At 39.8% G+C, this 15,719-nt stretch overlaps 1 protein-coding gene across 9 annotated transcripts in view; it reads left to right on the forward strand.

Moving 5' to 3' along the window:
* The window catches only part of nfasca (neurofascin homolog (chicken) a), a 61,055-nt gene extending 46,313 nt beyond the window's left edge, over window positions 1-14,742 (forward strand). For 4 of the 9 annotated variants that reach the window (XM_044022868.1, XM_044022869.1, XM_044022870.1 and 1 more), the window contains 4 exons: window positions 3,100-3,249; window positions 4,358-4,486; window positions 5,389-5,458; window positions 12,161-14,742. In XM_044022868.1, the coding sequence (XP_043878803.1) occupies window positions 3,100-3,249; window positions 4,358-4,486; window positions 5,389-5,458; window positions 12,161-12,389 (578 nt within the window). In that variant the 3' untranslated portion in view covers window positions 12,390-14,742. Of the gene's footprint in view, window positions 1-3,099; window positions 3,250-4,357; window positions 4,487-4,795; window positions 4,832-5,388; window positions 5,463-12,160 lie in introns of those variants that run through there. The other 5 variants (XM_044022871.1, XM_044022872.1, XM_044022875.1 and 2 more) reach the window with 3 other exon arrangements.
* Window positions 14,743-15,719: the final 977 nt, after the last annotated feature.

Genomic DNA, 15,719 nt, shown 5'->3' on the forward strand with positions numbered 1-15,719 from the left:
ATTTGATGTGAAATAACTTGCATTTTAAAATTGCACAAATCAGTATTTTATATCAGTAGTGAGTCAAGAGACAAAAACATTTCATTCAGTCAAATTCAAATGGAGGTTATCACCAGCACTTGTAGGTCTCATCTCCAACAACAAAATATGGACATCCAGACTTCAGTGACTCTTCAGCAGCAGGTCTGGAAGGTTAAATTGTGCTGTTTCTCTTTTACCCTTCTGGAGAACTCCTTCAAAAAACAAAACAAAGTGAACCAAGTAACGGAAAATATAAGAGTCTTCTGTTTGAGAAAAAACAAGCCTAGAGAGGAATGAAGATAACATGAAAGGGAAGAGGAGGACGTTATATATAAACAATACATAAATAAAGGAGCTGCAATTTTGCATTTTATCTAATTCGGTGTACCACTGCAGCTCTATAATCAAACAGAATAACCTCCAGCAGCTGCTGTGTTGTCACCATGTTGTTTTTTTTCTCCCCTTTTTATTTAAAAATGTATTATTTGTGACAAAAGGTTAACTTACTTACTTACTATTTGAACTTGGCAGAAAGTACAACACACTAGTCTGTGTATCTCTCTCTTTCTATCTGTCTCTCTCTTCCTGTCTTCCATCTGTGTTCTCTCTCTTTTTACGTTGTAAAATGTTAAACATCGTTATGTTACGTTATGTTACATACTTTTCCTGTGCAGTCCATCAAAATGGTTTTCTTTCAGCTCTCTGCCTGGCTTTGAATCTCTTATGTTTGATCAGTTCTGTCACTGGGCTGCTTGGCTTGCTTTCCCTTCAGTTGCTTTAATGTGTTGCTTCAATGCTTCCATAATCACATACCTTTTTTGCTATGGATTGGGCTTTCACTCTTCTTGAGGACGTTTGATTTAAAACATGTCATCCTTCCTTTGCTGCTTGAGCATGAACAGCAACATTTATGATCTCTGATTATGTGGACAGAAAGAGGGGAGGATGTCTTTTTCATGTACTCGGACAGAGGCGTAAATTCTTAATGATGTCTAGATGTGACTAGATAGAGAAAAGTGAGAGGGAGGGAAGAGAGGGGGTTGATGAGACTGATCTAATGGTCTCTGCCTCTACCACACCCCCCACCCACCCGTCCCCCGTGTTCCAAGGTCAGGCCTGAAAGCTTTGACTCTAAGGAGTGGCAGAGAGCCCCTAACACCCCCCCACCTCCCAGCATCTTCCCATCATTCTCCCTCTGTCTTCCTGACTGTAATTGAAGACTATCTGCAAACTAGCGGTTGGCTACAGGGTGGTTGATTGAACGTCCATAGTCCTTGTTGGGGCAATGTGTGTTGCAACGTTGGCCCTTGTCAGTGTTGATGAGAGTCGCGAGGGAATATTTTTTGACAGGAAACTGTAGAATTTTTATTGAAGATGATAAGATGCACACGGATGATGTAACTAAAGAAGTACTCTCCTCTGACTTATTGTCAGTCACTTGTATGGCCTGACATTTAGCATTCGTTGTGGTGTGAGCCACTTGTTTGTTGATATTAGCAGATTAGCTCCATTCCTACACAAAGTACAACAAATCACTCGCTACTCACTGCTTTAGTAACAGTGGGCAGAAGTCAGCCACCGATGTTTACCTGTTACTGTTCTTTAGAGTTTGAAAAAGGTCTCATTTTTCTTAAGTCATTTTACGATCTGTTTTTTTATTGCCATTATAAAACGTTTAACGCATGAAAAATCATCCATACTGCCCCTTTAAGGACACTGCTGTGTGGTTGCCCTGAGGCAGTGAGGAATGTTTAATCCCAATTGTACTTGAAGTACATTTGTCTGTTTGGTGGGATGTCTTGCAGTGTTTGTGTAATTGGTTGTTTTGTAAATAATTGTTTTAGGAATTCTTGCGTGGGGTCCAGTCATATGTGATGTTTCAACTGAAAATGAAGCTGTTCTCTTTCTTCTTTCTTAGGCTGCATTATTTTTAATTTGCATGTGTTTTCTTTAGTCCTTCCCCTGGGACACCATGGGAACACTAACCCAACTTTATAATCACCATCTATACTTAAAAGAATAAATATCAGCCGTGACCATTCTCATAGCACTTTACTGTCTAATTTTGTAAAAAGAACTGGCATGTGTTTTTTTTTGTCTGTGTTCTTCTGGTTTAAGGACTGTCGGTAAATAGCATGGCTTTGGAATAAGGGCTGTTGGATGACATCGATGTTGGTCAATGGTGAATAGCATGGCACATGATGTCACCACCTTGTGCTGCCATTGTTTCTCACTGCCACCTCAGAGTCATGCTCATAGCTTGGCCTTGACATGACCAACTCTTCTTTTTGTTTGAAAGACAGAGGTTGTTGTTGCTGTGTAGGCCTGTGATCAACTGAGACAAACAATGCTTTGCCACCATAGCCCCTTATGTTACATAAGAGCAGAGGGAATTCTGCGGTTGTCAAATTCAATTCAACCTTCAATCACCATATGTCATGGTTATGCCTTAAGGACCGCTTGCAATGGACTTTTCTCTTCTTCTTTGGCTGCAGTTTAGGTTAGATTTCTCTCGAGCAGTCATTCCCAGAGATTGGGTTAGAACCCACGGATGGGTCACAGGAAATTAATTACAGAATTTCTTTCAACCTTTTAAAAAGGATTCCTTCACACATGCATAAAATGAAGCTATGATTCAGTCAGAGATGTCACAAAAATGTGTCCTTGTCACAATTTATTTTATGAATTAGGTCGTGAAAGGTCTTCTTCAAATAGCAGGTCCCCATAAAGAGTTTTACCTGTCACACTAAATTTAGTCCCAAAGCCATAAACGAGGAGAACGAACCTGAGTAAGTCAAGTGAAGGCAGTGTCAAAAAATGACATCCAATCCATGAACAATAATGGTTCAAAATACTAAATTATAAGACCCCTATGCATTTGTACTATGGACAGGTGAATAACTTTATCATGGGGGTGGGCACTGCATTGTTACCAGTCTCAATTCACCTTAGTAATTCTGCCATTACTCCCGGCAAAACTTTGTGACGCTGTCACTTGGAGGTGCAGGCACAGGTATTGTTGTGGAATGACGGCCACACCCCCAGGTGTGTGATTGGCCCATTTCTTGTGTTTCCAAGGCGACAAGACGGTGAAAGTTGTATCAGTGAACCAACAGCCCCCTGTTAAAGTGGCGGATCTGATCGCAGGTGCCAAGTACCATCTGAGAGTTTACTCCCATGAACTCAACAGCATCAGCAGCAAATATGTCACCTTTAAGACCAAACCAGGTGAGACCACACTAGGCGAGATGCAACCAGGTTTCTGGCCAGGGGAGCTGCTCTGGCTGTAAGTCTGGTATTAGTCCACAGTAAAGTCAAGTTCACACTACACCACTTTCAGAGTTGGAGGATCACTGTGTATCCCACACCACATGATGTGCTGTCATGTGATCTGGAGTCTTTGCAGAGTCACTGTGTGTTTAGTTCACACGACATGAGTGACAACACCAGGAAGAACTGTCACAAAAAGCACAGGCGATGATGCACTACATCATGCTTGATCGAGTTTGGTTTCTTGTACACGAGTCGACTGCTGAACATTTTACTCAAGCAATGTTTTCTGTGATCTCTGCCACATTTCCGATGTTGCGTTTCCTCTCTGGGTTTCAGCTGCCATCACCCCATCCTGATCTCCTATTGGTTGGTGTTCCTTGAGTCGTTGCAGACTTGGATCAAATTTCCATTTAGCTGGAAATGAGATCAGGGTTTGTGATGCATTGCGGGATCATTAGGAAGTCTTTTTTTTATACTGTGTCTTCAGTGACTGCTGATGATAAGCCAGTTAATGATTAGACACGACTCTTCAGTGAGTTGGTTATTGGGCTGAAAATTGTGTAGTGTGAACTAGGCTTGGCCCAGTTAAAGCTTGATGAGTTCCCATGATATGCATGTTCTACCAACACAAAACTTTATCATGTAATATATTATTGAGGTGTGATTTGAGGTGTATCTTGTAATTTTCTACACAACTGTCATATTCTCTTCTGACAAGTGGCTGCATGGTCAAATGACAAGAAAATGGTTTACATTATTCAGTTTTTTCCACAGATAACATCATTTTTTTGTCGCAACACTTCTTTCTCCCACATTGGTCAAATTAAAAATCAGTGTGATGGAAAAGAAAACCAACACACGATGTTGTTGTGAATGGGATTTTTTTGTCTTAATTCATCCTGGATATGAGATACACGGGATATAATAGAACAGTGCTTGTGAGTTGTTAAAGTTCCGCTGAATGCTGTGCGACGTGAACAGATCTGTCCAGACTCACCGTGGTCCACAGAGTCACTCACTGTTTCTGCTTCCTCTCTTTGCCCCACCTTGTGTATGTCCTCAGCCTACATAGACCAGGTGGACATCGCCACTCAAGGGTGGTTTATCGGCTTGATGTGCGCCATCGCCCTCATCATACTCATCCTCCTCATCGTCTGCTTCATAAAGAGGAGTCGTGGGGGCAAATATCCAGGTTAGTCCAGATTTTCGGCCCTTGATCCCTGTGAGAGCACCGTGTAGTAGCTCCTTGTATTAGTGTAGTAACTAGTGGATAATTCCTACAAATATTCCCTGTCTTAAAATAAACTGCAACATATTTAAAATTCTTCCTTTCTTTTGTGTGTTTGGCTGTTTTGTTTGAATATCATTTGCATATTATGTTTGATATCCAGGTTTTAGTCAGTTTTTGTGATCATATTATGTTGGTCCTAGTCTATGCCCTTTGATTATTAGATGCTCAGTCAGAGTGGTGTTCATCTTTTACAGTTTCTATGATATTTAGGTGGCGCCTTTGTGACTGGTTTCGCAAAATATCTTGGTAGGTGCTGAACTGTGATGCTATAAAGCTCAAGAACTAACACCCAGTGATGAATTAAGTAAAATCAATATTAAAAAATACTAATGAGACATACACTGGGATTTAAACTAATTCTCTGTACTGATTGAAGCACTGACGCACCTTAAAAAGGCTCAATGTTAAAATCTGAACCAATGAAGTGTGTTTGTTCTAAATGCATACTGCAGTTAATCAGTAAACAAAGCATGAATGAATAGGAAAAACTCACATTTTTCAATTGACAGTGATTGAATTTATAGTCTTCACCAATCATCTTGTTTCATTTTTATTAATTTCTTACACACTAAACTAGTGCTATACTTTTACCATAATGTATTATGTAATATCAGTATGCACTGAGGACAAAGTGCTCCATAACAGTTTAAAACATGAAGGCTGAAAACAGATAAATGCAACTAACCAATATGTTTGAACCTAACTCCAGGAAGGAACTCTTTATCGTGTGGATTTCTTTATGTCAAAGTTAGGAATTACAGCAAAAGGCTAAAAAAAAGTAACTGTTGTTCTTGTCTCTTCAGTGCGTGACAAAAAAGATCTGCCCTTAGACCCAGTGGATCACAAAGACCAGGATGGATCGTTTGATTACCAGTAAGTATACATAAACAGATCACTGGTCACTGCCTGTGGTTAGTGGTTAGTGATAGTGGTGTTTAAGAGTTTTCGGCAGCAAGTCATGCAAGCAAGGTGGAGGGTATTTGTCCTAGAAATTCAAATGAGAGGAGACACTATCAGTATTGAGAAGTTCAACTTGACCTTTGAAGTCTTTCAAGTGTGCTTCTCATTGGTAATGACTCAAGGTGAATAGGACACAAATGCATAGGGTTTGTTAATACACTTAAAAAAGCCCAGTTCATTGACCAAAGCTTTTTAAAAGTAATGTTTTGTCTATGACACACTTCATTTAATGCTTTAATTTCCTCCCTGTACTTAGAGTTGTCCTTACTTAGCAGGTAGCATTTATGACAGTGGATTGGTCTGAAAAGACAGATAAAAAATCATAGTGTGAGATTGGCTGAACTGAAAAAGAGAACAATTGGATCACAGACAAAGTCATTGAAAACAGAAGATAGATGTTTAATGTACCACATAGGCCCTGTCCAGACCTGCTATTAATATCTATCTATTAGATCTGATTGCAAATGATCAACTTTAAGTTTTTCTGGCATTAACATGTTTTGTGGACGTGGCTCTTGTGACCATCTCGCTTACTTCTTGCTGTACAAAAGACGATGCATACACTTTATTTATGCTTACAATGATGTAACATAACAGTATTTTATTCATTAGAGCGGCCACGTGTAAATGTACTTTAAGTTCACTTTGAAACTGCAGTAAGGCGTTTTTTTTCTGTTCCATTCTGTTGTAAAAAAACTGGGTCCACACAAACCACCATGTGGTTTTTCAAAGTGGATCTGAAGACTCATTGAGGACACATTTAGGTGCATTCACACCTGAACTTAGAGCTGTTCACTTGTATTCAGATCACTTCGGACGGATGTTAATACCAGGCCTGAAAGAGGTATTCCTTTTCCCTTCCTACCACTCTTTAGTTCTTAAGAAGCATACTTCGTTGTGTTCACTTGTTGTATTTCATCAGACTATCATGACAATAAGTGAACATGAACAGAATGTGTGTACTGTGAGGATATACACTGTTGAAGAAAATGTGTTGGTAAGTGATGTGTCTTTTGTTCCTTCCAGGTCCCACTGAGCTCTATGGCCACTTTCACTATTTTGTCACACTTTTACTTAACTCATGTTGCAATTAACCTGCTTTTAAATCAGATATCTCTTTAACTGTACCTTTTCTAACTGTGTGTGTGTGTGTGTGTGTGAGAGTTTAACTCTGATGTGTAAATGTAGACACTCTTAATAACATCACTGACCTCGTGTCCCACTGACAGCAGTAGAGTGTGAATGCCCACATACCAGCACACATGCACTTAGAGCTAGGATTTAACCCATTATAGTGTGCAGAATATTTATATAAATCATAACTCATACATACATAGTGTACATTTGAGTAAAATGCTGCAGCTACAAGTATATAAAAAAGAGTCTCTGAAAGCATCACAATTTAACAGATTGGGTCATTTCAGTGTTACTGGTATTTATCATCACATGAGTAATGCTTGTGCTTAATACTGTGATTCATGCTGCACCACTGTGTGAGATCCTGCTTTGTTTGTTAATCAATAACAAGTGTGACATCAACACACACACAACCCATCTCTTACAGTCAAGGTCATCACTTTACTCTGATTCTGACCCTGGTGCTAATGCACCCAGCCATCTTCTCTCCAGCTCTCTCTCTGTCTGTCTGTCTGTCTGTCTGTGTGCATGCCAGGATTAACATGCATGTACCACGTGAAGCGTCTCTGTCCTCGTCCTTCCTGTCTCCCTCTGCACTCCCTTCTCCACTTTATCCTCACGTCTCATCCCTCTCTCTTCCCCACGCTGAAATGGGTCATCTGTCCCTGACAGGAACGAAAATGAAAATGAAAACGAAAACGAAAACGAAAACAGGTATTTTGGTCTCGGCACGGCATCTCTCTAAGCCTGAGCATGTCAGGTGGAGCAGACGTTTCCCCTGAGCATTAAAGCGAGGGGGGGCTATATGAAGTGCAGCTTGGTTTGGGGAGATCAAACAGGACAATCAGCCTGCATTGTTGGCTGTTTGGTCAGAATGGACTGTTTTCATTCACAATGTGAAATATATCAGTAGAGTGGGCCTGCTTTAGCTTATAACGCATCATTTGTACAATGTTATAGGTGATGCTGGGAGTTGTAATTAACAAAGAGGTGAATGTGAAGCAGCTGAGGGCCAGGCCCCAGTTTCCTAGGGATGTCAAACTGTCAGTCTTTAAAACTAATAATCACTTCATCTGACAGCACAGCCAAGGCTCCTGGCTCCACGATGGTCACGTGACATCTAAATAATGCAAAAATGACAGTAAAGGAACACTTGAGTGAGCGATCACCGAACATTAAAGCCGCTGTCAGTGAAATGCTATTGTTAAAATATATTAATCTACAGTGTTTGGTCAGTCAGTACAGTTGTAGCTCAGTTTTGCCATGTAATTTGACTTATGTCCTTGTCCCAGTATACAAATCCTAGTACTTAATCAATTTATTTAATCATACGTGTCTTCCTCTGCTACACTAGGAGGCGACATACCACATTTCAGCTTGTTAATATAAGGTGTTTTTCCAGTGGATCTATTAACATTACCAGGCAACTGGTAGGTGAATGTATACATGCAGTATTGGTTCAAACCTAAATTGCATTATCTGGGTTTGTAAAATGTACAAAAATCGCAACAAAGTTCAAGAATTTTACTGAAAATCTAGTTGATTAAAGTGACTTTGAAAATGAATGCACTGAATAACAGTGCATGACAGTTTTACCACCGCAGTTAAATGTTGTTCGTTTAATTCATCCATTTATCTCCACCACTTAATCTTTGGAAGGTCTCCATTGGCTCTGACCAGTCCCAGCTGCTATTGGCTGAGGGGAAGGGTAAACCTTTGACATTTTTCCAGTCTATCACAGGCCTATAAATGTGGTAAGATGTTGCTGTAAATTTCAGCAGCATGCACCACTTTAACAAAAACACCTTGGTACTTGAGTGCATTGATCCAAATGTGGCATGATGGTGAGGAATTTGTCTGCTCCCATATGCATATCAAGCTTTTTAAGGTTCAGCTTTAATAGCCGTACAAGGAGACACCACAACTCAAGGAAGCCATGTGAGTGTGTGGTGTGGGAGGTCTTGGGCCTTTTTTCGATAAACTTGACGTGTTTTTTACCCTTCTCGAGGTTAATTGCATTGTTTTTGTCTTCGTTGGCTGACATTTAAAAAAGCATCTGCCACCAGGCGCACAGGGCTGCATGGCAAAGGAAATCAATCAGGATTGTAGTGAGGGTAGAGGTGCAGGAACAGTTTGACACCCTGAAGGAACTGGTGGAGGCAACAAAACAATTGAAGGACATTTGGAGGTCAAAAGAAGCAACAGACAAGTCAGACAATTTATTTTTTATTTAACTCCAGGATCCTTGAATGTTTAGGGGCGAAACTAAACACCATTAACTTGGTATAGTAAGAATTCATATGGAGTTTTACAGTGTACATTCAAATAACTATTTGAACTATATTGTCAACGTTGTACAACTTAGTTAATGATTAAACTCAAATCAGATGGGTCAGGAAGGACAGTAACATCAGACATTCATACAACTTGTAAATTGAAAGAAAAGGTGAATAAATGTCAGAACGGCTGCTGTGCAACATGAATATTGTTTTACCCATGATGTACGTATTAATCTCCTGTCACAGCTTTGTTTCCATGACAATAGGTCTGCTGAGTTCAGCTATGGTGCTAGTGACATAAATGTAATTTCCAGCCATTTCCACTAGGGTATACACACACCCTCGTGCGCACATATGCACAGCCAAACATTTGAAACCACACTGAGCGTGCGATGAGCTAGGACTTATATATGAGGACTGAATAGAATGTGCGATCAGATATTTATGCATGGAACCAACATACTGACACAGACACCTTGAGCATGTGCATGGGACCAGAACGCGTACGCAATTCTCTGCAGACGTCATCACATTTCACATGAGCTCAAACCTTCAGTTTTAACGTGAAGCAAAGTGGTTTGCATTTGAACAGATAAACTCTTTTCAGACTAAGCATCCACTGTTTGCGAAGAAGATTCAAAGATGTATTTGCCACATGCATTGTACGAGTACAGCAGCAGTGAAATGAAATTGTGACTTACGCTGTTTACTGTGCCATTTTGACAGGTCACAGTGGAAAAATCACAGGCGTAAAATGATCCATTTAATGATGCCGAGTCCCATTTCGGTCCCTCAGTCACAACGTGACTGTGTTAAGTACCTCCTGTGCTTTTCCTGCTCAAATGTGTCAAAATGGCTGCTGTGCAAATGGCCCTTTAGAGTAACAAGCTGGTATTACAAGTCTGATTGTGTGACTGTTCAACTTTCCTGCTCCATCAAAGTTCCTTATGCCGGTTTAGCTGTGTTCAACACAGTTGTTAGAACTAATAAAAAGTCAGATGTCGTTAAGACTGTATAAGACTCGTTAGCGATATAATTTTTTGACATCCACATTGATTTACACAAGTTTTTTTTGAGCATGTTTTGTTATCTATGTGTTTCTGTTCTACCCATCAACATTATGTCTGTGTGTTTTGTCTCTTCTTTTGATTTCTTTTCCTCATTGGTCAAAAGGTCTCTCGAAAGGTATGAAAAGATGTATTCTTATTGATTCCACTCTAAGTAACACTCACTAACTATATTATTCTGGTTTAAAGTGTAAAGTGTTTTAATGTGTCCCTGCTTTGGTAACATCCTAATAAATCTTAATCATCAAATGTGCTTAAGAGTGTTTTAACCGATCACTAAATAAAAACCAACCCAGCATGGATTAAATAAATATATCAATAGATATAAGTAAAACAAAAGCACAGGCTTAACTTTCTGACTCTTGTCATGTTTATCTGTTCTATTCAGATTGTATGCAGATGGATGATTTTATGCCTAGCTCAAACTCATTCCCATCCTCTAAATCTCTTCCTTCCTCTTTTACGCAGAATAACAGTCGCCTAATCAGATAATTGAATCGTTCCTGACTCTGCCCACTTTGATTCATGAGGTATTCTGAAGTCACTGAAGAAAGAAATCTCTCTCTTACAGCCGTCTGGCTCAGTGAAGCTTCTGGTGCCGTATGGCCAACAAATGGCAGCAAGCTTGCAAGTGTTCTGGGAAAAGTCTGTTGGGCTGATTTATGTAATTTGGAAGAGGTGCAGGCTTGTAGCTATTCATTAGTAGTGGCGCATAATAATGTGTCCTTGTGATTAATCCTGATACTCATGCTTCTCTCTGCCAGCTAATGTGTTTTACACATTATTGACCTCTGCATCTGAGTTACTGAGGATGCCCACACCTGAATAGATGTACCCACTGTTTATTATGTTAAGGAAAACACTTATCTTTACATCATTGTACGTCGATGCCGCGCTCCCTGTGGCATAGACATTTCTGCTGTTTTGTCTACACTCCTAAATTTCCTCTGTAGGTAAGGTCTGCACATAAACACAGGTAAACCTGTTAAAGAAAGGGTGATTACCTCATTTCTTATTATGCCTGTCTGTGGTTATCCTTCAGTGAGTTGTTTTCTACTGTTAAAACACTGGAGATAAAAACAGCTACAATGGATGTACTAAAATTCAGCACTAGTCATTATTTACTTTAATAATCAGTTTCAAGTTTGCTGGCCTGTTCCCTGCATTATCCACGTCACATTACAGTCGTCATTCATCTCTTCACACTCTCACACGTCAGGATGTGTTTGTAAAGCGTCCACTCTTCATTGCCTCTTGTTGCAACCTTGAGTTGTTGTGTTCCGCTACCAGATGTCAGTGTTGTGAGAGTAAGGGGCCATTCAGATACGGCGCGTGTATTCTGGACGCTACTCGAAAAACAGACGTGTCTCTACAAATGTCATACCATGTTGGCGTCACTTTCATTTATGAGCATGCTTGTTGCAACAAGTGTCCAGAAGACGCTGCATTTGAACAACCACAGACGTTTTTAGACAGTTCCTCTCAATGGCCCCCCTACGTTTGCTGGATTTGAATCATGTCGGGCTACGATCATCCTGCATCTGACTTGGTCAGTTCTACTCTTTAATTATGAAGAAGTCAGTAGAAGTTTTAATCTGTATCTGTGCATCTCTGTGTGTGTGTGGTTCCCATATAGAGTTTTAGCATGCGGCATGATAATTCTCAGAAGCAACATATTGTACATATTATTTTCCTACCGTGGGCATCTAAAGAATATGATGTTTGATTCATGAGCGGAGAAGAAAAGAATGTCTCATCGTTGCATCTTTCAAATGCATTCCCTGCTGTCATGCTGCTGTCTTGGTCTGAAACGGGAAAAGCCCACAAGAGTTTAGCTCTTTGTCCCTGTGCATGACATTCTCCCTACATCCAGTCAAAAATTAGCTATATGTGTAAGAGGAATGAATGCAGAATATTATTATTTAAACAAACAGTATATAAATATTAATTCCAGTCTGACCAGAGTGACCTAAACATTCAGCCACTGTCAACAAAAAAAGCTGAAAAACCTTTTTTTTAACATGGTACCCTAACCTTTCACTTTCCCCTTTTTAACATGTGCCAATGACAGGATTCCAAACGCTCGATAACACGCTGCAACCTGCAGCTCTGCTACTTGTTTACCTTTGCAGCAGCGACGAGGACAACAAGCCTCTGCAGGGCAGCCAGACTTCACTGGACGGCAACGTGAAGGAGAGCGACGACAGCCTGGTGGACTACGGTGAAGGCGGCGACGGCCAGTTCAACGAGGACGGCTCTTTCATTGGTCAGTACACGGTGAAGAAGGACAAGGATGAGACGGAGGGCAATGAGAGCTCTGAGGCCACTTCACCAGTCAATGCTATCTACTCGCTGGCGTAGCCCCCTAGCAGCACATGGGGGGGGACTTAGCGGCCCCTGCTTGATTTGATGGAGACCACAGCACCACACACCAGACACAAACACTCCCACACATGAATATATTAGTCTATGAAACACAATAAACGCAGAAGAATTGGAGCAGGGCCTTGTCTGGAGACTATGTAGACCTTCCCACTGATCATGAACATGAAGAAACAAGGGAGTGGAATACGACCACAGGCCTTTACTTTATGTTTCCAGCTCTTAAGAAAATGGGTGATGTTTGGAAAAAGTGGACAGTGCTTGTTTTCCTCTGCCCTCTGCCGGCCCTTTACCCACACAAACTTGACGTGTGCCTTCGGGGCAGCTTCCAGTATGTGGAGGCATCAACAAGTGTTTGTCTAGAGATTTTTCTTTGGTTTGTTCCTGCTCTGAACATTTTCACTGCTTTCCTTTCGGATACACCCCTCATACCTCTGAATACTCACTCACACACACAGACACACACACTCGCCCCCTATTGCAACATATCAGCTTGTTACCATCAATCTCAACTGGATGCTGGCAGATATGTTTATCATATTGATATTTATGCAGTGAGAGATTTGAGTTATTCCACAGCTGGTAGACAAGTTATTGAATCTTACTGAATGCTGTATACAGTCTTGGCACACATTTTAGTGCCCCGAAAAACTATGCACTATCTCACCTCCTCAAAACCACTTTGGGTTTAATCTGGTAAGTAAAAGTACATTTGAGTTTTGTTTTTTTTTACCACTTCCAGCCTAAACTCATATGCTTTCATTCACTTTGCCTTGTCTCATATGGTAGACATGATGTTCTTACCTCTAACCATATGTTAAAGTGCAGACGTAAAATGGCTGCCGTGATGGCCGACGCCATTTTTGCCACAAACAACAGACGTTGCTGTCATGTGTTTTGAATCGTTCCCATGTTTAAAGGATGACAAATGATATTTTGCAGTATCTCGAGCAGGAGCAAGGAACACCAGTTGTTGGTGAACACCAGTAGACCACAACCCAGGGAAATCTCCGAGATAGCATGTAGGCTAATGCTGCACACATGTCCAATAGGACAGTAACATGTTGACAGCTGGAGCTGTGAACCTTAAATTATTATTATTATTATTATTATTATTATTATTGTTATCATTATATTGGTTTCTCATTTATTAACAACATGAAAAAGAAAGCAGCCTGTGTTCAGTATGTTTTATTGCAAAGTTATTAGTGATCTGATGATTAATTGTAATTAGTTTAAAATGGTCATTCATATCACTCTATGGGCAGCATATTATCACTTATCAACGTTGACATTGGTTTGACATTAATTGGGTTCAGACCCCAAAGTATCAACACAATATGCCATCACGTTAAAAGCTCATTGTCGTTCTCTCCTGTGGGACATGAATGCAGCATGAGAGGATGGAATCCTTAACGTGTGTTCACACTAAAATTTTGCATTGTTATTTACACAAACTGAATGACTGGATTGTAATTACAGTCTGTGTTTACTTGACCCAAACAGCCAGTGTACACACACAAGTTGAAAGGCCAACTGTATGCACTAACCAGTTCTTTCTGTTTTTTGTTTTTTTTGTTCTGTACACCTCGTTCACGATTTTCTGTTGTTGACCCACCTTTTTTTTAAAATCCAAAACCGCCTTTACCGAGGAGACTGCACCTCATTCCTTCCCCTCTTTTTCAATAAAAAAAAATGACCAAGCATTACAATGGAAAAAATACTGCATTTAGAACCAAATAGGAGAAAAAAATGACAATATTTACAGCATGGAAATATATACATTAAATTTACAGCCAGTTTTGAAATGAAATGCATAGGCTGAATTTTACTTACTCGCAGAGGATGTAAGAAAAAGTAATATAGTTTGAGTAACAGAGTTAAGTTTTTAGAAGTCAACAAGCTCAGTATTCCACACACCCACTATCACGTTGTTCATGTCGTCAATGAACTGATTTTCAATAATTCACTCATGTTTTTTTTTTGTACTAAAATCTGGTGTCTAATTGAAGTTATTTGCAGGTCAACAGGGCAATTAGACCCTCCAGTGCTAAACACATAGATACATAATTGCAGCTTTGTTTTACATTGCATTTTAAATATGTATTTTATATTTGTATTCATGATATTATGTTGATAGTATTAATATATTAGCCGTTCATTTGATTATTGTTATATACACGTTTCTGACAAGTTTATTCTAGTTTTCACACACCAGAATTAGCCAAAGTCGAGATGTCTCCAGAATCTGTCGTCCCACTGAAACGTATGTACACGATATTTTTGTAGCAGCTGGCTTTTTCTGTAAACAAAAAACGAGTCAAATACCTGTCATCGTGTCGACATGTTCATTGTGCTGCTCTTCTTGTACTCATGTTGTACTACTGTTACTCTGTGTTGTTTTCTCAGATTTGTGTAACATAGCATTACTACCACACAGGAAATTAACACTATTATTATTTATTTATTTTGCATATACTCTGTACATGTAGGTCTCTTGTCTTGTATCTCTGTAAATATTTCATAGTAGAGAAAAAAAATGCTTTATTTGAACAGAAATCAAAGATTCACACATTTGCGTCCACCAAGCAAATAGGACAGGTGTATCTGTAATGTAGCTTTGACTAACGTTTGCACTCTACGAGAATCACCTCTCACTCTCTGTTGCCCTTTGCTTTGATATTGTAATATATGGTACTGGCCGTGACACGCCAGTCATTTGCTTGATAATGGTTTGAATTCTATATTGTGAAAGAGGAATATGTTAGATTCTCTACGATGTAAATACGTCCTGCAATATCCCATTTGTAGCATTTGTTGCAGAGAAACTGCTAATAGGCCTAAACACGTGCATTTACTGTTGGAAGTATTGGAACAAACCTTCTTCTTTTACACTGTTATTTCCAAGACTGTGTCCATTGATTCTTCCCATAATGCCTTTAATGCCCATAATTCCACTGTTGCATAGCTGTGTCTCTTTTCAGAGGTCACCTCAGACGCTAAGATTCTTGTTTTCATGTCCATTCTGGTCCATATGACATCAGTCGGCCACTGTCCATAAAAGTCTGTGTGCAGCTTAAAATGTTTTCAGACTATACATTTTGTACATGAGAGAGTGTCCGCCCATTTATCCGTCCACTATATTGTAAACAAATGTTTGTTTTTTCATGTCTGCTTTCCACCCTGCAGTTGCTTCCATGTCCAATTTCACAGCAGGGCCTTAATAATGGAAAACCCGAGGCCTTTTGCTACTTTTGTGAACCTTCGAAGGCTTTGTTTGGTTAGAAATGGAACTAGGCTTTTGTCCTT

This window comes from Solea senegalensis, linkage group LG4 (genome assembly GCF_019176455.1).
Source record: "Solea senegalensis isolate Sse05_10M linkage group LG4, IFAPA_SoseM_1, whole genome shotgun sequence".
Lineage (NCBI taxonomy): Eukaryota > Metazoa > Chordata > Actinopteri > Pleuronectiformes > Soleidae > Solea > Solea senegalensis.